This window comes from Chelonoidis abingdonii, chromosome 20, assembly GCF_003597395.2.
Source record: "Chelonoidis abingdonii isolate Lonesome George chromosome 20, CheloAbing_2.0, whole genome shotgun sequence".
In the NCBI taxonomy this organism is placed as follows: Eukaryota; Metazoa; Chordata; order Testudines; family Testudinidae; genus Chelonoidis; species Chelonoidis abingdonii.
This window is the reverse complement of record NC_133788.1, coordinates 14895965-14921100: the sequence shown is the minus strand read 5'-3', so window position 1 is coordinate 14921100 and position 25136 is coordinate 14895965. Positions and strand designations below refer to the sequence as shown.

General features: G+C 39.8%; 2 protein-coding genes across 2 annotated transcripts in view; both read left to right on the top strand.

Moving 5' to 3' along the window:
• NLK (nemo like kinase) overlaps window positions 1-15089 on the top strand; it is a 114374-nt gene extending 99285 nt beyond the window's left edge. Inside the window, exons 7-10 of the mRNA XM_075059542.1 lie at window positions 7386-7487; window positions 9349-9547; window positions 12747-12840; window positions 13369-15089. Of these exons, the coding sequence (XP_074915643.1) occupies window positions 7386-7487; window positions 9349-9547; window positions 12747-12840; window positions 13369-13423 (450 nt within the window). The 3' untranslated portion in view covers window positions 13424-15089. The remainder of the gene's footprint in view (window positions 1-7385; window positions 7488-9348; window positions 9548-12746; window positions 12841-13368) is intronic.
• A 4060-nt stretch (window positions 15090-19149) lies between these two features.
• Window positions 19150-25121, top strand: TMEM97 (transmembrane protein 97). Its single transcript, XM_032779428.2, has 3 exons — window positions 19150-19488; window positions 22195-22339; window positions 23139-25121. Exons 1-3 carry the CDS (start codon window positions 19366-19368, stop codon window positions 23387-23389), a joined length of 519 nt encoding a protein of 172 aa, XP_032635319.1. The 5' UTR covers window positions 19150-19365; the 3' UTR covers window positions 23390-25121.
• The last annotated feature ends 15 nt before the right edge of the window (window positions 25122-25136 follow it).

Here is a 25136-nt window from a genome sequence, read left to right as displayed (position 1 = left end):
CTTGATGCCACTGGTGATATTGTTTTTTGTGTAATGGACACTTGCAAATGAACTGAGAACACCAAATACTATGGAATGGTAACAACATCACCACTGTTTGTACAGCACCTAGCACAATAAGGGTCTGTCTATGACTAGGTCCCTGAGAGGCTACGGTTATACAAAACTCAATTGTAGCATAGGCTCCATTTGAACAAATTATTTTTATATCTGAGAAGTACTGAAATCTATGTCTGGTGACCCTGATGGGTAGGTTTAGAACAATTCACTTGTGCATTTAATATGACACTAACAACATTTCCATATATAAAAAGATAGTGTCACAAAATCTGACCTGTGTTCATACATTATTTGTGTTTGCTAAAGAGGAAAAAGCAACCTGTGACAGATTCATGCAAAGCATTAGAATTGCATTAGTATATCGATTAACCATTGGTGCAGTTCTGCTACAATCCTGTAAATCCTTCTAACTCATTCACACCTACTCTGGAGTCTAACTCTTTCCGTTAATATTATCCCATAAATACAGTAGCTGGCTTTCAATTGCTTGGTTATATTCAACAGATGTACAGGTACTATTTAAAAAGGAGGAAAATGATAGTGTATGAAGCTTTGAGAGTAACGAACTTCAAAGCAGGAATTTTAGTCTATGCAGTTTTCCAGAGAAAATACAGCTTTTTAGATTTGCATAAAGGGGTCAGTTCTAAATTAATTTTCACAGATAAAAATAGAAGCTGCTTTTCTCTGTGCCTTCATCTTCCTAATTTAAAATTCGCTACACGTTAGAGGAGTTACTTTTTACCCATTTCACGAGAATTTCATTAATTTCTACTGGTGAGGGGAGAAAAAGTGGGTCTTGAATAACTGATTCCAAGTACAAGTTTTCCTCCACTTTCAACCAGAGAGGGAACACTTTCTTAACTGAATTATAGATACCTTTTCAGGAAGACTGGCATAAGAGAATTGAAACTGACCTTCTGTGAATCAAATTTAATGTGCATTAAGAAAAAGGAAATGAGTGTGGTCCAAAAATCTATATCCCATGCATAGATCAGGTGATAGGAATAATGTGTTTTAAGATACAGAAGTTTAGTACTTGATATGAGAGACTGATATGGCTATGTAATTAAAGAGAGAGAGAGAGAGAAAATAGTTAGTTGGCAGCCCATTTCAGTGTATCTAGTGAGTGGCTAACCATTTAGAATTGACATTATACAGAATCATAATACTTTGTTTTTAAAAATATTAGGGCAGTATTTCTGCCAAGATTTTAGAAAAGAGAAGAGGAGATAAGCTATCTATCTGTGGGGAGGGAACTACTAAATATTTGAAAACATAAGTAATTGCAGTTAAATCTTGTTGGTGTTACTAGAAACTATGTTTAAAAGTTAAGGGAGGCTTATAGGGCAGGGAATGTCTGAGGGTAAAAAGTTGTTCTCAAATGGCACCCATCAGGATGTTTAAGTCAATCTTGCTAAATTGGTATCTAGATATCAGTGTGGCAGAGACTAGGTATAATGCAGAGACTGAAGAAAATGTTGACCGTGTACTTTGATCAGTGTAATCACTTTGCTTAAAGCACTTATCACTAAGGAGATTTTTACTTTCCTTCAGATCCCTGATGTAGGGAAGGTTACTTGCTGTCCAGTAAATGAACATAAGAGAAGTACCAGAACCCAGTAGGATTAAAGTTTAAAAACAAACAAACAAAAAAAACTGCTAATATGAAAACAGACAGAGAAGTGAATTACACAGCTATGAGCTAATTTGTTTGATGGAAGGCGAAACTGGCTTCTGTTGTGTTAAACTACTAAATATACAGAGGAAACTGAATTTAAAAAAATCTGGATGATGGCAATGTGAGACAGGATACAGATAAGGCTGCATCTGAACTGGGAGTCGGAAGATCTTTCGTTGTTTGTTGTAAAGCTTTCTGAATGCAAATTGAGGAAGAAAAATGTCCTGAAGCTATGTGACTTGAAGATATCCGGTGGATTGACCTAAGAGTCTGGAGTTGGCAAACTATCTTGTATTTTATCACTGCCATGGTATAATCTGTAGAACCATGTTTGGGGGTTTTATATTCTTCTGAAGAATTCTGTCTAATATTGCCTATTTCAAATACTCACAGGGTTAGAGCCTTTGGATTCTTGAAACATTTTAAATTCCTTTTCCTGTTTGTTTGTTTTTTTAAATAAAAATATTTAAGCCTTTCTTAGAAGGATCATAGTTGAATTAGCTAGTTTTTAAAATACAGTTTGCTCTAACTTTAGATTCCCGGCCTCCCCATTTCTTTGTACAAGATGAGGAAGCATGTGGGAGTGGCTGCAGAGCTCTCTCTTCCTACAGTTTAAAGAAATTACGAGCCTGACAGTTCCCTCCATTTAATAACTGGAATGAGTACCACTTTCTAGCACCACTAGTATTTGAGTGTCTTCTTTAGGAGTGCAAATCAGCTGCTGAGTTATTGTAACTACCTTTGACATGCACTCCTGGCGCAGGTACCTCACTACAGCACAAGGTGGAGCTTGCAGAAAAAATGTAATTCAGAGTTCCTTAAACTATGATTCTTGGCCTGTGTATTTCTAACTACTGTAAAACCACTATATGCCTGGAGATTTGATTGTGTTGGGCCAGATGTGGATTTAGAAGGGTAAACAGAAAAACACGGAGATTAGAACAGTGTAGGAAATGATGCAGTTTACTAAACTTCAGCTGTAGGAGCAGGTTTGAACTTGCACAAATGTTCATAAAATAAATGAATCAAGAAGGCTTTAGAAAAATACTCTCAAAGTCTGTAGACAAATGTACCGTATAGGTTTGGTTGCCACTGGTATTGAGATTAATGACATCAAGAATTTCTACAAAGGAGCATTAAACAGTAAATGAAAGCTGTAGTTCCTTTGGGAAGCTCCAGTGTTATACTAGAGAGAGAAGCTCAAACAGTTTATAGACTGCAGCAGAGCTAAAAAAGTAAATTATATTAATGGATTCAGTCCATAGAACTTCTTGTATATTCTATAGGAGGGAATTTTTTGATAGTCTTGGGACATGATCTTTTTGCCTTCTATCCTGGTACAGAACACCATGGTACCTAAATGATTTAACCATAAAAGAACTGTTAGTATTTATTTTTACAGAGCTTCAAAGTGTGCTGGTTGTTAGGGTACAAACAAAAAGATGTCCTCCCTGTCTGAAATGCTTGAGTGCCACATAAGATTTGGGAGCTTTTGGAAAAACAACAAATAACTAAGAGACACTAATAATACATAGAGTATTATGATGAGTAAAAAGTCACAAAACAAGTTTGACAGCATTAATATTTATAATTTGAAAGAAACAAACTTACTGAAATAGAACATCATTAAACAAACGCAGACCACGTCAGCAAGGTAACTTAGAACAACCAGACTTAATTGTTAGGGCCCCTGCTGCATTCAGTGCACAGGATGAACCCGCTCTGGGGATGAACCAGGGTGTGTAGTGAAGGAGGCTGTAGTCAGAAGGGCCCCAGCAGAAATGGAAGGGGTGTGGTAAATGAGGCAGGGATTGCAGGAGGGTCTCAGTTTAGGCAGTTGAACACTACCCCCAAGAATTTAATTCTATCCTTGCTTTCGGTGCAGAGTTGCTTTGTGATGCTAATGCAAGTCACTTAAACCAAACTTTTTTCACAGGTGGTCACTAATTCTGTGTTCCTCATTTTCCACCAACTTGAGACCCTGCCGTTTGATTTGCAGAAATGCTGAGCACTCTCAGATGCAGCTGAAGCCAGTGGGAGCTGTGCTTAAATATATCAAGTTCTTATAATGCTAACTACTCGTAAAAGTCAGACTGTAGACATCTCAAATTCTCAGATTAATGAATACTGGAAGCTGCAGGGACCCCATGGCCTAGTGGCTGTGAGGGGTCCCTCTGCCACCCTGTGGGGCTAGATTTGGGGAGGGTCCCCGTACTGCTCTGCAGGGCTGGGAGCTGTGGGGGACCTCCTGCCAGCACTGAGCAGTTCTGAGGTCTCTCTGCTGCAGTAAGCTGGGAGCTACAGGGGGGCTCCCTCTGCCTGCTACCACCGAGCAGCTCCAGGGTCCCTCAGCCGCTGCCAGTGGCTGGGAGCTACCAGGGGGGTGGGGGGCAGCTGCTTGTGGTGGTTGAACAGCTGCAGGAGGGGCCCTGCCAGCAGTGGTGGCTGGGGTGCTCTGGGGTCCGTCCCCCCCAGCCCACTGAGCAGCTCTGGAGTCCCTCTGCTGCAACTAGTGGTGGCTGAGGGCTGGGGAGGGGAGGGGCAGGCAGCTGCTTGCGGTGGCTGAGCCGCTGCATGAGGGACCCTTGCCAGCAGTGGTGGCTGAGCAGCTCAGGGGTTGCCATCAATGGCAGTGGCCAGTCAGTTGCAGGGGGTCCCCCACTCGCAGCTCCTGGGCAGCTGTGGGAGGGTCCCCTGCCACCTGCAGAGCTTGGGCTGGTCATGTGCGGGGCCCTTGATGTCATATGATTCCGTGACTTCCACGGCCTCCATGACACAATCTTAGCCTCAGCGATCATGTCATTGAAGACTGTATTATAACGCATATGTACAAGGGGGCTGGATTTGTGTTGCATAGGCAGCCTGAACTCTGTCATTCCCTAACTTTTGAATCCTTGACTTTTCAGCCTTTACATTCTTCAAACCTGTTGTTTTGTGTGCACTACATAATACAGTGGACAACCAGCTGATAGATCACCAATGTTGTACAGATGCTATTGCTTTAAAATTAAGTGTTTTGTACTATGTTGTTTGGTAGATTGCCTTGAAGAATAAACAAGCTATGGCCCTGTTGAATAGTCAAGCAAATGCACATAGGACCTAGATAGCCTCACAAAAATATGTCCAGAATAGGGTAGAATTAAGAAGCAATGGTCGGAATACAATTCAAATGGGTTTTTGTGTTTTCTGTCAGTATAGTCATTTAACTTCAGTGATATTGTACATTACAAAATCCATATAAAATAAAAAATGGTGAACAATGTCAGCCTTAACAGCTAATAAACAGCAAAACGTTTTTGGTCTCTTTCAGATGGTTAATATCTAACTAAGAGAAGATTTAAAATGCCATATCCTCAAACCTTTGAACTTTGTGTCAAACCACTGGGTAAGAGGATAAAAGGCTGGGGACATACTTAAAAAAATGAATGGGAGTTTGTGATGTGAATATTTTAAATATATACATTTATGTAACGTCTATCAGAAACTCTTGTTTCCTCATACTTGACATGCAAGTTACTGTCTTTAGTAAATGCAGACCTAAAAGTATGTAGCTCACGTACACTTCTCAGAGGACAAGGTTATCACAAACGGATGCAGTGTATTATCTTGTCCTGTAGAACGTATCTGGCCTTAGATATATTAGCAGACAAATGCCACCTATGGAGAAAGGAGGGGTGGGGGAGAAATGCATCAAAACTGTTGTGCCATTTGAAAGGAAATTTTCGTAAATAGCTAAAATTGGTTCTTTGAGTACCTGTTGGTCCATGCTATGCAGTTTCTTTCCTCGTGCTCTAAAGTGAGGGTATAAGGGGTGGAGTGGACTGCCTGCCTCTTCAGTTCTTTCTGACTGGTGCATAATCTGCGACAGAACACTCCAGCGTCCTTGAAGCTCTTCCTTCTGTATATCTCTAGTTGTTCAAAATAGTTGTAGATAGTTTTAGCCAGTTTAGTCCTTTTTTCTGTTTGGGGGTCCCCTCTGCCTTCTTTCCAGCAGGGTCAGGGAGAATCTCTAAGGCAGCAAGGCATGATTGTCATGCAGAATAAAGTGAATATTCATCTCCTGAGAAGTTTGTTGTCTTAAATATTGCAACATAAAACATTTGTTTCTTAATTTCCAGATAAATGGATTAAGTAATTTTACTGCAGTAGAGGGTAAACGTTTTTGATACAGTCAAATGAGACTGGTTGCATTAAGCTGTTTCTGATCTTACAAAGACATCTACCTTTCAAGGTTTTAAAGTCAGTGTTTTGTGTAGATACTGACCGTCTGAAATAACTGAAAATATGTGGCTAATGGGAGTAAAAAGTTGTCATGAATGTAATATTCTGGTGCAGAGTGAACCATAAATCCAAACCTCTGCCCCCTGGACTGTGTATGTGTGTACACACTCCACAGTATTCTCCTGTTTATCCAAACACTGTATTATCGGAATCTCTTTCTTATCCTCCGGGTATCTCAGGAGTGACTAAGCAAGGCTGTGTCAGTGGAACTGCAGAAGGCTCCCTTTGCTGCCACAGGACCTGTGACATCCAATCCCTGCAAATGCAGGTGTGGTCCTGGCAGAGCAAAGTCCTGGCTGGAGATCTCTTCTCTGCCCTGAACCTTGCATCTAAAGGAATCAGGTGTCACCTGTCCTACCTCAGCACAGGGAGCACTCTGTTTTGGGAGTGAGTGAGTGGGACAGAGGAGGACATGCCCCTGGCTGCAAGGAAGTTCACCCTGCCGCTGAATGGCTCCAGCCCTCTCGATTTTCCAAACCTCTGATTATCCAAATAAAATCCACGCATCTCCGTGCTATTTGGATCATCTGGAGTATGCTATATTGTCAAACGACCCATTTTTAAAAAAATAGAGCATCACGGTGTTCTGTAGCAGTAGTGATGCTGCAATAGGCCATTAGGAACAATGCCAAATCTTTCTGCAACAGGTGCTGTGGTGGTCCACCAAAAATCTACATGTACTCATAGGTGCTACACAGTGGTATCTTAGGTACTCCAGATAACTAGAATATGACCTATAGGACAATACTGCTTATTGTGTGTGGTAGCTGGTGATAAAAAGTTGACTTTTGAATGGCCACCACTTGTGGGGAAAATTGAAATAAAATTGCAACTCAGTCTGAATTCTTTATTAAGGAAAAATCATTGATTACCTTACATTCAGATTTGCTGAATTGAGCCATAGCAATGATCTTCATGTTTGAGGTCCATCGATTCCAAGGCCAGAAGGGACCATTGTCATTACCTAGTCTGATCTGTATAGCACATGTGGTAGAATTTCCCCCAAATAATTCCTTTTGAACTAGACACAGCCAATCTTGATTTTAAAATTGCCAGTGATGGAGAATCTACCATGATTCTTGCTCACGTGTTCCAAAGATTAGTTACCCTCACTGTTAAAAATTTGCTCCTTATTTTCAGATTGAATTTGTCCAGCTTCAACTTCCAGCCACTGGATCTTGTTATATACCTTTGTCTGCTAGACTGAAGAGCCTATTATCAAATATTTGTTCCCCATTGTAGGTGGCAGAAAAGGTGTATTTCCCTTTCAGCAAAATGTGTATCTTTGTAATTGATGTAATAAGCACTTTTTTTACACTGTTATATTATACAGGATTGATATGACATGACCTGAATGAATATTTTTTCCTCCCTCTTACAGCCATCCCTTCCTGTCCTATATACACTTTCCAGCCAAGCTACACATGAAGCAGTTCATCTCCTTTGCAGGATGTTGGTCTTTGATCCAGTAAGTGTTGGTGGTGGTTGTTTTTTTTATGTATACAACACTATTTAAATGACGCATCTTGTTATATTTTGCATAGATGAACATTGTGAATAAAGGATTGTTTTTTTTCTTTACGTTTCTTCTATACCACCATTTTTGTCCCTTCTCTTCTGCAAAGTCCTTATAAGTGGTCCTGTGGGCATGGAGTACACTAAACAATCTGGAGTTCGCCTACAAATAGGCTCCCTGTAAAAGAAAGAAGGCTTGGAAATGTGGCATATGAGGGTGTTTGTGAATCATTCCATTTTTCTCCCTAGTTTGGTTAGGTGTAGGTAGCAGAGTGTTAGGTACTTTGATTCAATTCTAATCTGTGATGCGTGGGCATGCATAGTCGTGTAGCATGAACATTTCCTTCTGTATTATACATACCATCACATAGAGGATTTTTCAGCATGCACCTGTCTTTCTAATTGGAATCAAACCCTTGCTGCTGTGGGCTTCAGCTCTTGGGCTTACTCTGCAACTTTGTCATTTAAAAATTTGATGTCTAAATTTGTAGTCATTTCTGCACTTGCACCTTGAGAGGCAAATCCTTAAAATTGCAATTGAATAAGATAAGACAAGCCAGTGATGACTGTGCTGAGTAGCAGGAAGCCAGCAGCTGATCATCAGAGTGTTCAGGTGGTATCTTTTTGCTTTTGACTGAAAATACTGTAAAAGCTTTTGGCAAACAAACAGGGACATTTAAAACAAACAAATCAAATGTTGAATAGTAACTTATTTACATATGGCCTGATTCTCAGAGCACTGACACCCAAACATCACATTGAAGTCAATGGAAGCTGCGGGAGCTCAGCTACTTTGAAAATCAAGCCGACAGTCTTAAGAACAGGTGCTGTATACTCTGATATTTCAAGAGGGGAAAGAGTGTAATCTAGTAGCTAAGCCAGGATGCTTGAGTTCTGTTTCTAACTTTGCCACTGACTGCTCAGTAATTTTGGGCAAGTCACTTAACCTTTCTGCTGTTATTTACTCATCTGTGAGGTGAGAATTTAATTATGCTTTGCATTTGCAATAGCAGCTTCCATCAAAAGATATCTCAAAGCATTTTACGGACATGGGAATTATTCATTATTTTACAGATGTGGGGAATCAGAGACATGGAAAGATCACATAAGAGCCGGTTTCAACAAGTTGGAAATAAAATGTAGATTGTATAATCAAAGTCCACTGCTCTAACCTCTGCGTCAACCTAGCTACTTTACTGTACTTCAACAAGGGTTCTGTGAAACTTAATGTATGAGTGCTCCTAATGGCCTAGGATGCGCATGCTTAAGTCGATTGACTTTAATGGGTTGTAAGCATGTACTTAACTTTTCGCATGTGCTTAAATGCTTTGCTCAATAAGGGCTTAAACGTAAGCATGTGTTGAAATGATTTTCTGAATAGATGCCTGTACTAGCACAAAGGATTCTTTGCTACTGTTAAAAGTATTAGGGAATATTTTGGTTATTGTAGCATTTACTTTTTACATTTAAATTTATTATAGTAATTATTGTGAAATGTATTTCGGAAACGTTTTTATAGCATAACTTTCTGATACTGGATGCTGTATAGAAAGGTTAACATATATGTAGATGTACATATGTATATGTATGTATATGTACAGAGACACAAATGCACTGTATAGATATAAAAAATTCTGCTTGTTTTTTAGTAAGATACTCCCCCTAGTGGTGTAACTGTCAAGTATGTTTAATGTGGGATTTAGAAAACGTCAGAGGTGAATCTGTGGGGAAAACATTCTGTATATAAAACAAGGCACTGAAAATATTTCCTTTTTATTACAAACACACTAACTGTTTTTAATTAAATATTTCAGTCCAAAAGAATATCCGCTAAGGATGCCTTAGCTCATCCGTATCTTGATGAAGGGCGATTGCGATATCACACTTGTATGTGTAAATGTTGTTTTTCCACCTCTACTGGAAGAGTTTATACCAGTGACTTTGAACCCATCACTAATCCCAAATTTGATGACACTTTTGAAAAGAACCTCAGTTCTGTTCGTCAGGTGAAAGGTGAGTATCGTGCACTCTTCATGCTTAGGTTTGTATCTCCCTGTTCTATCCTGATCAGTACATAGCTGGAATCAGGAATCTCCACTGTATGTAGTGAACCAGCCACCCTTACCCATTAGGTGTTTGCCTGTGGTAGGCAGTGGAGTTGCAGTTTCTCTACCAGATAACTTTATTTTCTTACAGTTTTGATAGAGAGAATGCCATAAAATAGTTGGGTTATTAATTTCTGTCCCTATTGGTATTTTCTCCTGAGTTCACAATCCTTATCGGAGAATAGAGTGTGGGAAAGACAGTGTTTTAGCAGGATTTGTATTAAAAAAAAAAAAAACCAAAAAAGACACCGCAACCAATGTGAGGAGAAGAGTGGATCAGTGATGACTGTTCTCCATAGAAGAGTCTGCCTTCATCAACAAGTAGTTTGCAGAAGCTGGGTAGTTTCATAGTCCTCCCGCTTAATTCTGTCACTTTCTGTTCACATTGATACTGCCATGTCAGAGGCCTTAAAAGCAGCTGCCATCCTAAGCTCTTTTGCTGGTGACATTCCATGGATCTGGCAGTGGTACAAGGGGCACGCTCTGAGTCTTGACATGCCAAGATGAGGGAAATTAATTTTGATGCTTGAAAGAAGGAACTACTGGTGTGGAAGGTTACTAAACGTTAGATGATGTTCTGTGCCACTAGAGACTTGAAGTCCAATCGCAACAGAACTAACAAGCCACAAGGTAAATGTTGGGTTTTTTAAACATGACCCAGCAGTATATCATTGCCTTGGGAGAACAAATGGGGACAGAGGAGGAACACAGAATGAATAGGGATTTCATTTTACAAGAGTTATCCTCAATACATTTCTTTCAGACAAAATATAGATGGAATAACGTATGCATTTTTGAGGGTTTTTTTTCATGATTCAAGAGTAATCATTTAAGAGAAGTTCCTTTCTCTGTCTCACTCAAAAAACAAAAAAAAATACCCACAAATACTGCCATGACACCTTTAGTTATCTGCCCTGTTGGGTACCATGTTTCTGAATTGTTCAAAGTTTTTGCTTATGTGAATTTATAGAACTTTCTTTGATCCAGTCACTCTGCCCTTTTGTTACCTCACTGTCCAGCACTTTTCAGTGACATGCATCCTTCCGCTGTGCTTTACGTAATTTTGTGCACAGTCAAAAATCAAGGTAGAGAGAACTGTTCTCACTCCTCTTAATTTAATTACTAGAATGCGAACAAAAACTAAAATAGATATATGGATATAAGGCTTGTTAGATTGGGAACTTGAAATACTAAAATGAGAACATTTCAATTAAAATGTTGATTTTAAAAATTCCTACTATGTGCCATAAGCACAATGTGTCTAATATTAATTTCATTTAACTTTCTATTTTAATACCTCAGTAGAGAGGTATATGCTAATGTACTACTTTATATGTGTATATAGAGAGTGAGGTTTCCAAAATTGATTTTTATTAAGGATTTTTGTGAACATTAACTTTTTTTTTTTATTAACTAGAGAACAAATGAATATATTACTTTGTGCCTAGTTTGGTGCTAAGATGCAAGCAATGTCAGCTGTACATCTCACGAAGCAAGGCCATTGTGTACTATTCCTAAGGCAATAATGCCAATCTATTCAAGGATTAAAAGAAATGCCACAAATCTTCAGGGCCCGTGCAAAAATGGCAATTGGAGTAGGCATTCTTTTTCCTAACTTGTCTGTCTATTGTGGCATACAGCTGAGACCCTGTCTTGTATACTGGTACCAAATTGGGTCTTACTTTTAGCCATCTTTAATTTTACTGTGCTCTCAAAAGCCCTGCAGTTCATTGACATATAAAATGGATCTGCACTCACAAACTGCTGCAAGGGAGAGAGAAATATCTACTCTATTATAGGCCACGTAACTTCTATCCTCCTCCTCCCAATGAAGTTGTGCGTGAACATTTGGGAGGAGCATAGCATGCGCCTGGAAGAGATCCTCCGTAGGTGAGAATGGCAGATTCCTGCCACAAGTGATGAAGCAATAGCCAGTTAGCAGCATCGTAACTCCTGGCAAATACCTTGCGTTTAAAAAAACCAAACAAAAAAAACCAAACAAAAAAAAGTCCTATAGCTAAAACATTTTACCTATATAAAAACCTTGCCCCTTTTCCCTCTGCTGCATGATATGTGTGCACAGGACTTCCTGTGGCAGGGCCACATTTGTAATGTCAGATCCTGCTGCTTAAAGTTGTCAAGCCAATGATGTGAGAGAGCCCCATAACATTGCCAGCATCAGTGGCCCTGTCATATCTCCTTTGTGTTTGCTGTGTGATGGCCATGTTGGTCCCAGGATATTAGAAATACATGATGGGTGAGGTAATATATTTTATTGGGCCAACTTCTGATGGTGAAAGAGACAAGCGTTCGAGCTTACAGCTTCTCTTTCACCAACAGAAATTGGTCCAGTAAAAGGTATTACTTCACCACGTGGTGTCACTGATCTAGTAATCAGTATCTCCCGCAAGCATTTACATCAAAGACAAAAATAACGAGGAGTCCTTGTGGCACCTTAGAGACTAACAGATTTATTTGGGCATAAACTTTCGTGTACCAGAACCCACTTCATCAGATGTATGAAGTAAAAAATACACAGGCAGGTAATGTATGCAGAGTTCCCCTTGCTCTGTGAGGATTGATTTTCACCTCACCAAGTAGTGTTATAGGCTTGCTTCATGAATTTAATAGTGCAAATGCTATGCATTTAAGTACCACACTGGACTCATCAGCAAATCTGGATGCAGAAGTTTCTAGTTTTAGCTCTTTATATACTAATAAACTATAGTAGATGTTAGGGTTGTGTTCTCCATGCTTCTTACTCCAGTTTACACTATTGAGAGTTTTATGCACTTCAAGAAATTGCCCTTACATTTTCATATTCAATCTTTAGTCTGTCATCACTTTGTGTTTTATTAGGGGATGGGGTATTTATTTTGCTTACTTTATTTCAACGTATGTATGAAAGTACCATGGGCATTTGTGGTATTTAGTAGGATACATCACATTGGTGATGGGAAAACCGAGTGGCTTATTTTCTACTCTTGTCCCCAGTAATCTTATTGTATGTACTCTCACCAAAGAAAATCATGTTTGCTTCTACTCTGCATTGCATCTAATCAAAGCAAAAAGTGCTAACCTAATGGTGTCAATTGTTTCTTGTACAGAAATAATTCATCAGTTCATTTTGGAACAGCAGAAAGGAAACCGAGTACCTCTCTGCATCAACCCTCAGTCTGCTGCTTTTAAGAGCTTTATTAGGTAACTGTATGTAATCACATCTGATACTAATTCACATTTCTTAGTTGTACAGCATTTATGATACATTTGAAATGTTTTTTAATTAAGGGGAGTGGGGAAATGTTCCATATAACTGCCTTCTGCTAAGAATAGTATAAACATTTATGATTAAACTTAAAAGTACTTTTATGTGGGTGACGCTGAACTTCAGTAAAACGTAGCAAGTTCATGTAATAGATCGTCTGTCTGTGAACAGATAAAAGTATGACAGCATGTGAAGTTTAACATTGAGAGATTTGTGTATGCAGGAGAGATTCTAATTTTAAAATCGCACTGCAAAAAAATAACAATTAAATAAAATGATGAATGGAGAACCATTACAAAAATGAGCAATTAAGGATAATGACAATGTATGCTTTAATATAAAAGGTTATTGATCTGAGTTTGAGGTAAATGTTGGTTTTACCAATCAAACCTCACGTTTCTTGTGCTGCTTGTCTGTTACCCATTGTTAATGAACACTGATTTTCTGTTCTTGTTGTATTCTAGTTCCACTGTTGCTCAGCCATCTGAGATGCCGCCATCTCCACTGGTTTGGGAATAAAAGTAGAAGATGATATACTACTGAAGATGTAATGTAGCTTTCCACTGGAGTCTGGGATTTGCAATTCTGGAGGTTAATCATGCTTGTACTGTAATTTTACTAATGAAGTTTTAAATTAACAACCACTACTTGTATGATACAAATAATATTTAGAGATGTACTAGACTTTTAATCTTGTAAAGTGGTTGTGCTTTTAGGAGAAAATATTTTATCCAGAGTTGCACATGTTTTATGAATTCTGGGGCAGCTGTGATGGCTCAGCTTGGAACAAACAGAGAATTGAACTGAATTTGGGGAGGTTGTTTTTTTGTTTTGATTTTTTTAATTAAGGTGAGATTGTAAAAAGGATAGACATGCAGTTTGATATTGAGCCATTCCTGAAGATTTGGGGTTTTCTAAAATTAAGGAATACAGAGAACTTGATTGCGACCAATCATGAAGTCACATCAGATGACAGTGACCAGACTATGAATGGACACGTCACCTGATGATCAAATCCTATAAATAGCTTCTCACTAGAGCTGTGATGGTAATGTGTGCTGTTCTAAAATCAACTGTTGTGAGTAGAGAGAATGAGTTTGTGACTAGGAGAGAATAAACTTCTGTTTCCTTACCCGGTATAAATATATATATATATATTTAATCTATTTTTATTAGAAGTTTTTCTGCTCTTTCTTACATAAAACCCCCAAGCATGCATCTTCTATGTGTGTAAATAATTCCATTTATGGGCTAATTTCAAAGAATCCTGACATCATTGCTGTATAGAGAGAAATTAGCTTGCACATTTTAGGTCTGTGAAATTTTGTGAGAACTTTTTCCTGCACTGGACAGTTGAGAAAAAAAAAGAGAAAGAAAAGGAAAAAAAAAAAAAAAACAGCACATAGGGAATTATGTTAATTGTGTTTGTGTCTTTAGGCAAAGCTGTGGAAGTCTTGAAATGTCACAGTAGTAAATAACTTTTATTTCTTTTTGGCTAATTCTTTTTTTCTGTTGGAACACTGAATTATTCTGTGCATATGTATATATGAACACAAATTGAAGGCCTCTACCTCCTGGAGTATACAACTTGGTTTGTTTACCTCCACATGATTATTTTTTTTTAAGTTCAGTGTGGAGACTTGAAACTTGAATGTCCCTTCCAACTTTTATATTTAAAACAAGACAAGAAAATTGAAGACTGTTTTTCACCTGTACAAAGAAATACTAATCGATGGTCTTAAATTTTGAGCATTGGTCTGGGGAAAAACCTTGGTGTTTGTTATGGACAATTAACTGTTAAAGTTATTGTAAGTTATCTGTATTTAGCAGAGTATTTTCAACGAGTGATCTGAGCTGAAATTGGAGACTATTAGTAAGTTATGTTTGGAAGTTTTAACTTCAATGAAGTAATTATTTGCTGTGAAAGAAACAAACATTGAATTACTAAACAAAGATGGTGCAATATCTTTGTTTTTTATGAGGCTCTTGAGAATAAAACCAACTGAAACATTTCAATTCACTTGAATGAGAAACGTGTTTAATTAAAAGAGCCCAAGAAGACACTGGTATGAAAGGTAAAATCTCAGAGGTTGGACAGTTAATGTGGCACACTTGCTGGTCACTTTGTAAAATGTAGATTTGAAGTACAGTGGTGAAAACATTAAATGTGACATTTGAAAAAGAATTGGTGTTATCTTTTCATTTCCTGACTCACTCCACCTCCTCCCAAAAGTTTGCTAGCTTTTCAGTTATTCTAAACTTGATTTAATGCTGTCAGAAATAATTTAAAGTGAGACGACTTTAAAGCTTCTTGATTTGTTGGGGGCGGTTTGGTTGATATATTTACTTTTTATGAAGCATCCAGTTAGTCTAATTATTTTCTGAACCTTATTGCAATGTTAGCTCGTGGATGAAACTGAGAACCAGAGGTTAACCGAAGAGAAATAAGAAGTTGATTTACATTTAGATGGGCGGGATTAAAGATACGCACTCCAGGATGGTTGGTTCTACTTTCTTTTTTCTTTCTTTGCAAAATCCACATAATTCTTTCTTTCAAAGCAAAAGCTTTAATGGATTTTCTAAACAACTAATGTCAGTAGCCCAGTATTTAGCAGTGCTACACTGAGAAGCCAGAATGGAAAGCATTTCACACATTACATGGTTATGAACCTTTCAAAGAATCAAGCATGGAACTTACATAGTTACAGCTGCTAGAACCCATAAGCAATTGAATAGTCTTATAAATGGGGAAGGATGGTCTCCTGGCTTGAATGTAAGACTGGGAGTCATCGGAACATTTGGGTTCTGTTCCCAGCTCTGACATGGGCTTCCTCAGTGACTTCAGGCAATTCGTGTAACCTCTCTACCTTAATTTCTTCATATTACGATGATGAGCTAAATTTCAACTTCTAGGTGGTGGTGGTGTCACATTCCTGTTTTATGTATCAAGCTCACTAAACTGGTGTCAGTTAATTTATTTGGTACTTTTGTTCAACCAGTGCTATTCATTCAATTCTGCTTCAGTATGGGGCTTGTGTTTTTCCTGAGCCTGGTTATTTTAAATGCAGACATGAAATGGATTGCTGCTAGAACCGCTCTCTCCTTAAATACATAGGATTGTAAAGGGTTTATTTCATAATGTTATGAATAGTAATGTCCACATTGTGCATCAGTACAAAGCCTGTTGGAGCTAATTGCCAGAGCTTTCTGTGTAGATCTCCTCAATAAACACACAAGGAATGAAATCGCATTGATACCTATATCATCTGTATCTCTATATCTGCATTGGCCCAAATGAGGGACGAGCACCCTGAGGAATGAGTATGCACACAAGGGCAAGAGTTTTAACGTGCGATGACTTCAATGTTTTCTATAGCCTCAGTTTCTTGGTTCCGTATATAAATTACAATTAAATGAGAGCAGCATCAGGTGCTGTGTCTGTGGGACAAAGATAGTAATTCTAGGACTAAAATGAGGAGTATTAATATATAATTAGCTATTCTGCATAGATCTTACGCTGATTACCAATTAAAAATAGGAAGTCCTATGGAAATACCTCTTTGCACCCTCTTTGCATCCAATAAGACTAAAATGTAGCTTATCCGTTGGCAGCAATTTTGAATTTTCTGGGCTGCATTTTAAGCAGCTTAAATGCCTCCTGTACAAGGGGTTAAACAGTGTTGTCACTACTAATCTATAAACTTTTGGACTTCAGCTCATGCTGCCCCTTTATTAGATTTGCACTGATAATAGGTGCAGAATTAGCAAGTGTGGAAAAATAATTTTAAAACAACTGGCTTTCAGTTACCACAAAGATGCTACTTAACAAATATACTGCATGGGGTGATTTCTTGGGGGCATGAAGGGAGAAAACAAGGGCAGGTAAAGGTGCAAAAATGGACGTAAATATTGCAAGCATTATGCTCACAATACACATATGACCAGCAGGTACTTTGTTGAAGGCAAGCCTATAGCAGAGAACAGCATTGAAGATACAAGGTCAACTGCGTAGGAGTTGATGTCTTTACACAATGCACAATCAACCTGTGGAACTCATTGCCAGGGGATGTTATGAAAGCCAAAACTAACTAGTTTCAACAAAGAATTGCTTAAGTTCATGGAGGATAGGTCTATCAATGGCTATTAGCCAAGATGATGATGGTTGCAACCCCATGCTCTGGGTGTCCTAAGCCTCTAATTGTCAGAAGCTGGGAGTGGATGACAGGATGGATCATTCAATATATTGCCCTGTTCAGTTTATTCCCTCTGAAGCATCTGGCATTGGCCACTGTCGGAAGACAGAATACTGGGCTAGATGAACCATTATTCTGACCTAGTAAGGCTGTTCTTACATAATGAATGCGCTTTCTTTATTTGCATCAACAACTCAGCTTAATTTGAATGTTTGCGTTTGACTGCATTTAAATCTCCACTGCCATTAAAGAATTTAGTCTTCTGAGCTGGAGATGGGCTGGGATCTTCCCAAACTGAGACAGCAACTGGAAGACGCAAGCAGAGACTAAAACTGACACACAATGCTTATTGCTTGGTTTTTAGTGCCCCTGACAAGGTATGAACCTCTCTCTCACGCACAGGAGGACACAGTCCCTTACGGTAAAGAATGTTGTGTGTGGGAGACTAATACAGGACACTTGGTAGTAAGTCACAATTAGGTTAGTATTGGTTAGAAATCAGACAGCACTAGAATGAAATCTTGGTCCTACTGACCTCCCTGGAGCCAGTATTTCACCCTATATAAGCTGATCCTTAGTTGGTGGCAATCAGTGTAGTTTCATGAAGACATAGCAGCAGCAGCAGCAGATGTGATCCAATGTAGCATTTGAACACGAAGAAAAGGTTTAAAATTTAGACCCCCTAAAAGTTAAGGGCTTTCCACTAGAAATGTTGGCACAACTTCAGGTAGACAACACCTCCAGAGCATAAGGCAAGTGTATCCAAATCTAGTATCCCATTTGAACTGCTAACAGGACTTGCGTTTTCAACAAATACTAAAACCATATGTTCAATCCATTGTGTAGCGACTTTACCAGTCTTATTCCCTTACACTTTATATTTCTTGTAGTACTAGAATATCTTGAGATCCTTGAAATGCACCTATTCTTCAGTTTTCTATTTTTATATGATAGGTCTTTGCTGTCAACTGTCACTTCCTTGTGAAAAGCCTGTGACTGGCACTGGTGTCAATCAGGTAATATTTCTATTCTTGAAAGCTTTGTTTACTGTCGATATTAAGGAAAGATGTTTACAGCCACTGCACAATAATAAACTGATCCATAAACTGGATCTTTAACAATAGTCAGCTTCCTCTTCCAAGAAGGGAATAAGACTGGCCCAGTGATTTGAAGTAAACCTTATCAATAGTTTTTAAAGAAAACTACCTATGTTTGAGACAGGAACACAACCTGCTACTGGGAAGGGCATTTGTACTAATGCAGAAACTCCTGCTTCATTAAGTCTCGGGGGTAGCCGTGTTAGTCTGTATCCACAAAAACAACAAGGAGTCCGGTGGCACCTTAAAGACTAACAGATTTGGGCATAAGCTTTTGTGAGTAAAAAACTCACTTTTTCAGATGCATGGAGTGAAAGTTACAGATGCAGGCATTATATAATTACACATGAAGAGAAGGGAGTTACCTCACAAGTGGAGTACTCTTAAGACAATTAGACACATTTTCCCCTCTTACTCCCAGGATCTTGCCAAAACCCTTCAGCCCGCTGAAAATTCGTATCCAGGAGGAAGTTAACTAGTGGGACAACCAGAAAGCATAAGGTTTGTTAGTGATCAGACTCAGCCCGGGGTCTAGTAAAAGTAAAGAAATGAACATGAGTAGGAGTATATGAGCATCTTCTCAAAACAACTTGTGATTCTTCTGCTAGCCATAAATTCTTACCTATTGGGTGCTTTTGAAAAGCTCACCCCTTAAACTACTTAACTGCACAGGTCCCGTGGAAAGTCAATGGCAATTATTCTCCTGAGTCCCGTAGATGCATTTGCGAATCCATAATAGCGTGCATGTGCACACAGAGGACTTCTGACCTCCTTTTACCGGCTTCAAAGGCAACCTGCTAAATCATGTGCTCTGTTGCTGGATGATGCCTTGAATGCAGTCTAATTTGTTGAGCTGAGTACTAAAGATCGAGCCAATACTTTTATTTTTTTGCTAACCAAGCTATGAAAATGTTTTTAGTCTTTAAAATAGATTGTCGCGCAAATATAGTAAGTTGTCCTCCTGTTAAATTGTGTGGAATCTTCCTTAAGGGAAGGCACTGCACATGGGTTGACTTCAGCAAAACCTGTAGCCCTTTAAATTGTGAGTTGTCCCAGCAGGAAACGCAGCCTACTGAGAGTGCAGCCAATGGGAGCAGGCGAAAGGTGGCATGTTGCTGTCTGATGCTTACAAGCTGACTTCCTGCTGCCTCTGCACTGCACCAGGGAAGGGATGGCTGCTGTTACAGGCTTACTGGAGTGGGTTTTTGCCCTGTATTTCCTCACTCATATTCCCATCACTTTAATGATAGACCTGCAACCGCTTGTGCATGGAGCTGGCATCTACCCTCAGAGTGTAAGTAGCTACCAGGGGTCTCTCGGTGACATTGTGATTTGTATGTGTGTGCAGCTCTGTGCAAAATCTGTAGGGACTGTCGATGCAAGGATTTGAATAGCAATGACTTTGTGCCTAGCCTTTAGCTTGAAAATCCTGATCTTGCTGCATCTTTGAGAAAAGTCTCAGCTCTTGTTCCACAGTGTTAATGAGTCGTTCACTAGATGGCTATTAATTTACAGTCCTAAAATGAGTCGTTTTTTACAATACCACTTAGCTTTTATAAACTGTAGTATCATCTATAAATAGAGATCGTATATCTTGTGCCAAGCTCATTAGTTTGGGGTCATTAGGAGAAATTTCACTTTTGATTAGTTCACAAGGGCACAAATCAACTGGCTTCCAAAGCGGTTCAAAGAATCAAATGAAATCTGTGCAAGCTTCCTCTGCCAGTTAAACCTAAACAAGTCAGATAAGATCAAGAAACCTCCATGCTAAAATCTCTCCTACTTTTATCTTCCCAGCCTGCTAAGCTATTGCAGAAGTCTAACCTAACCAGCCTAGAAATAGGTGACTTATCTGGTTGACAGTAGATATCTTCTTGTCTATAAAAAGTTAATTCTGTCTGAGAGAGAGACTGGAGGAGTTCAGAGCAAAGTACTGTTGTTCATTGAGTGACTTCTGTAACACTGGCCTCATGATTCAGTACATTTGTTTTCTGTGCAAAACCCCACCATGAATGTGTGAGAGGCAGAGAGAACTGGTTCCCAAAATATGACCAATCAAGGTACAACATGAGTTATTTATACAAATTCATTTTGTATCACCAGGATTTGATCAGTCTGATAGAAAACTATAATCTATAGCCAACGACTTTAGGTCATTAAGCTCAAGCAGTTTAACTTTTGATTGTTACCTGAATGAGATCAGGAGTGGCTATACAGCAGCTTCCTTAGTGAATTCGATTTCTGCCTTCTCTTGGCCAATCAGGAGGCTTCTATTTTAGAAGCAATATTTAAATTAAAAATTAACTAGCAAATCTCAAGGGACTTTCAACCAAAGGCCTCCTAACAAAACCACATTTAAATTGATTTTTCAGTCATTCACACTCATTTAACATTTAGCTCATTGCACTGTGCGCTGGGACAAAAGCCTGATTAAACACCATGGGCCAGCAATATAAGGGGATTTAGATGCCTAAAGATGCAGATAGGGGCCTAGTGGGAATTCCAAAAGCACCTAAGTGAATTAGGCGTTGAACTCCTGTTATTCAGTGGTTTGAGCATTGGCCTGCTAAACCCAGGGTTGTGAGTTCAATCCTTGAGGGGGCGATTTGGGGATTGGTCCTGCTTTGAGCAGGGGGTTGGATTAGATGATTTCCTGAGGTCCCTTCCAACCCTGATATTCTATGATAAAAACCCAGTGGTGGACTGGGACACTGAGCTAGGCACAGTACAAAACATCCTCACTTTTGTGAATTCTGCTGGGCATCTGTCTGCCTCTTGGAGTGCCTAAACACCTTTGTAAATCTGGCCCCACGTGTTCTCAAAGTGGCAGGGCCAAGAAGAGTGGAATTCAAGGATCTTTCCTCTCTCCACGAAACCTGGCTTGCCCCCTATGTGGAAAAAGGGATCAGGAGTGGTCTGTGGCCATTCACGTCTGAAGCAGCAGGCTCTGTGTAAGGTTGTGATAACTCTGAGAATGTGTGGAACAAAACGCTGCAAAATCAAATGTATGCCTATGGAGCTGTCATAAACATACAGCTAAGGGTAACATAAAATCCCTCCTTTACAAGTAAAAGATTTAAGAAGCTCAAATAACCTGGTTGGCACCTGACCAATGAGGGGAGAAGATACTTTCAAATCTGTGGCGGGAAGGTTTTTGTTTTGTCTGTCTTTGTCGTTTTCTCTGGGTCAGCGAGGAACCAGGGCAAGGAAAATACATCTCCTAAAGCCATACCTGAACTAAGCATCTAAGATTACAAATTGTAACTAATAGGAAGGAAACGCATTAAAATATCTTTTATTTTAGCTTGTGAATTTTCACTAAGCTAAGAGGAAGGTTTATTCCTGATTTTTGTTTGTAACTTTAAAGTTTTGCATAGAGGGGAATCCTCTGTGTTTTGAATCTGATTACCCTGTAAAATTACCTCCCATCCTGATTTTATAGAGGTGCATCCTTTACTTTTTTCTTTATAATAAAGTTCTGTTTTTAAGAACCTGATTGGCTTTTAGTGTCCTAAAAACCCAAGGGGCTGGTGTGTGCTCACCTTGGTTACTCTCAAGCCTCCCCAGGAAAGGGGGTGAAGGGGCTTGGGGGGATATTTTGGGGAAACAGGAACTCCAACTGGTCCTTTTCCTAAATCTTTGTCTAACTCACTTGGTGGTGTCAGCGATACCATTCCAAGGACAAGGAAGAATTTGTGCCTTGGGGAAGTTGTTAACCTAAGTTGCTAGAGATAAGCTTAGGGGGGTCTTTCATGTGGGACCCCACCATCTGTACCCTAGAATTCAGAGTGGGGAGGGAACCCTGACAGGAGCGCTTTCACCACCTTTCTAGCGTAATTCCCATTAATAGTTGCACAGCTGAAGCCTTGCATACCAAGATGAGACCAGGTTTCTCTCGCTGTAATGATGGCTCCATGTAACAGGTCATGTGAAATGCCTTCTTGTTTCTCATTGCAGCTAATGTTAAATGTGTTAATCTGTTGTGGTTTTTTTTCTTAAGCTGACGGAGTTGTTAAAATGGTATGCGGTTACCTTTAAAGATTCCATGATGCTGGAGCCCCCTTCATGGTTTAAGTCATTTCTATGTTGTGAAGCCGCTCTACAGCTGCCCTTCTTTCCCTTTGCTGCCTATGCATTCTTAAAAGGTTGGTATGGAAGGAATGAAAGAATAATGCTGTGCATGCAGTCTTCTTGCAGATACTCATTTTAGGTGGTATAGAAAGCTTGTTCTGTACACTTAAGCCATTACAAATACATCAAGTGGGGGGTTGGTCTGTTTTTTCACGAGGAATTTTTGCCTCAGTAAGGAGTGTAGAATAGAGCCTGTAGGAAAATAATTCAAATAAAAACAGGAAAAATTATTCTTTTGTTGATGCTTGTCAAGCCTGGCACAATACACTTCATTCCCACAACAGAGACCCTTATCATAAACCAAGGGGTCCAGTGGGGAGAGAACAGCCCTGTTAGCACATGGGGTCCAGGCTCTGCCACCGACTTCTTATGTGACCTTAGACGAATCACTTAACACCTGTAAAATGGGTATAATGATACTCGGCATCTGCACGATACCTAGTGGTCAACCTAAGAATATAATTCTTGAATTGTCTGTGTGTCTATATTTTTGGGGATGAAAATATTTTATCAGCTTGCTTTGAAGAGAGGTCCCGGGAATCCTATCTGCATCCTGTCTTTCTAAGTTTCCAGTTGGCGTGCCTTGTGCTGCCACTCTTCCACCTAATAAAAACAGATTTGTTTTCCTGCTACCATATACTCCTTGCAATTGAGGCTCGTGCAGTCTGGGTTAATTTTCTGCTAACATCTAACTCTATTATAGCGGTATAGATCTCAACGTGTGTCCACCCTCTTTAATGTATTTATCCTAAGGCTATTGAAAGCTGCCCTCTTATTTCAAACAAATGTTATACTTTTCTGCCTTGAATACAGGTGGCTGCAAATGGATACGGACTCCAGCAATTATCTACTCCAGTCACGTATCTACAACTATATTTCCTATCCTTGCACACATCCTGTTCCACGACTTCTCGGCGTCCAAGCATCAGGGTCCAGAGACAGTGCAGGAACGCCTTACTCTGTTATTCTTCTATGCGCCGTATTTGCTGATTCCCATGCTGCTCCTGCTTACTATGTTGTACAGCCCCCAATACAATGAGGTGGAGAAAAGGAAAAAGAAATAACCGTCAGTGGAAACAGCCTAAATATCTAGCCCCATTTGTTCTCAGAATCTCCTCTGTCCAGGTCCTGGGGGATAAGTGCCCATCTACCGCAGTCTGCTGCCCAGTTCGCACTAGTGTGAGTCCCAAATAGAATTGGCTGGAAGTCACTGCTCTTCCCAAAACAAGTAGCAATTCCCCCTGCTGTACCTGCTGCTCTGGCTAGAGGGACCTGACTTCTCTGGTGCTAGCAAACTGGTGTGTTTCATCAGTGCGAACAAAACACACATGTAAAGCCTTTGATGTACAATACTGAAAATAGAGCATTGCACTTGCGTTCTCCCTCCCTTTCAGCTGCTCTCCTCCCCAAAAGACCATGGTAAATATACCTGTGTGAGAAACCATGAATCCCCCGTCTGTTTAAAAATAAGACATGCTGGAGGCTGCATAATTGCACAGTGTTAGGACTTAATTAACTACAAGCAGCTGGGGAGTAGAGAGGCTGTGAGGGAGGAAATGTTTTTCTGTATCATTTTTATTAGATGTAAAACCAGGGTCTGGTTCTGCCCCCAGACACATATGCACAATCCCATTGGCTTAAGTATTGCTGAGGGCAGAACCTGGCCCATTAAAGTTAAGAGTCTTACTGAATATATGCGGATACAGCCAAGTCACGTAGTTGGGTAAGTCTTAAGATTTCACAACTCTGAACTTGTGGGCTAAAACTTTAAATATATATTTTTGATCTTGTGCCTGGGCACACCTGCCAGGCTGCCTCCAAGCCCCTGCCTCCACCCCCTTATACCATTGCCTAACCATCTGGAAGTACAGTATGATCCTTTGTTAAAGATTCTGCTGGTCCCAGCTCCATTTTTGATTATGAAGTGGAATCATGGGCTAGAGTATATTTCAAGACCTGCCTCAAGTGGATTTCTGAATGCTAAAATATAATCTACTCTGATATACATCTGCTTTTTGGATAGCTCCTTTCTTCCCAATAGTCCTAAAGTCTTTTCCTAATTGTGTATGAGCACCCACTTTGACCTGCAGCGTACCTCCCAGCAGTCCTGGGTCTCATGGGGCTATCCCACTTTGACCCTAAGCCGGTCTCAGTTGGAGCGAACATTTCCCACATTCAGGACTGCTTCTGGAGAGGGCGTTTGCCCTGGGTCCCCTGTTTGAGAGGGCCCCCAAACCTAGTGATGGGGTGACCTGGTGCATGGCATTGCAGCGCAGCTTAGGTTTGCCTGCCCACCCATTCATTTCCAGCTATAGAGGGGCAGAAGGGCCAAACCTGAGTGGTGCTACGGCCTCCTTTTAGTCACCTGAAATATTGAGATAAGCTGCAGCCACACCTGGGATGAAATGTACAAATTCATTCCAGTTAGGCACAGAAGGGCAAGCGGTCTGGTCTTCTGTTCCAAATCCCTTCTAAAAAGTTGAGCATTAATCTTAAAATTGCTGTGACATCAGTTATTTGATGTCAAGGACTGTTCTGTCATTGAAAGTGTGTTGGAATCCTTATCTGCCTGCTGTGGTCTGTTCCAAAGGCCAACAGTTTCATGTTGGCTACAAAAAGAACAAGAGTACTTGTGCCACCTTAGAGACTAACAAATTTATTTCAGCACGAGCTTTCGTGAGCTACAGCTCACTTCTTCGGATGCACAGAATGGAACACACAGACAGGAGATATTTATACATACAGAGAACACGAAAAGGTGGAAGTATGCATACCAACAGGAAGAGTCTAATCAATTGAGATGAGCTATCA

What these genes read in the sequence shown, in the direction of transcription:
- TMEM97 (XM_032779428.2), top strand. Translation starts at nt 19,366, where the DNA reads ATGGCTGCTGTTACAGGCTTACTGGAGTGGGTTTTTGCCCTGTATTTC. An exon ending in CTGGCATCTACCCTCAGAGT is followed by an intron (nt 19,489 to 22,194) that starts GTAAGTAGCTAC and finishes TTTTTTCTTAAG; the next exon opens with CTGACGGAGTTGTTAAAATG. An exon ending in TGCCTATGCATTCTTAAAAG is followed by an intron (nt 22,340 to 23,138) that starts GTTGGTATGGAA and finishes CCTTGAATACAG; the next exon opens with GTGGCTGCAAATGGATACGG.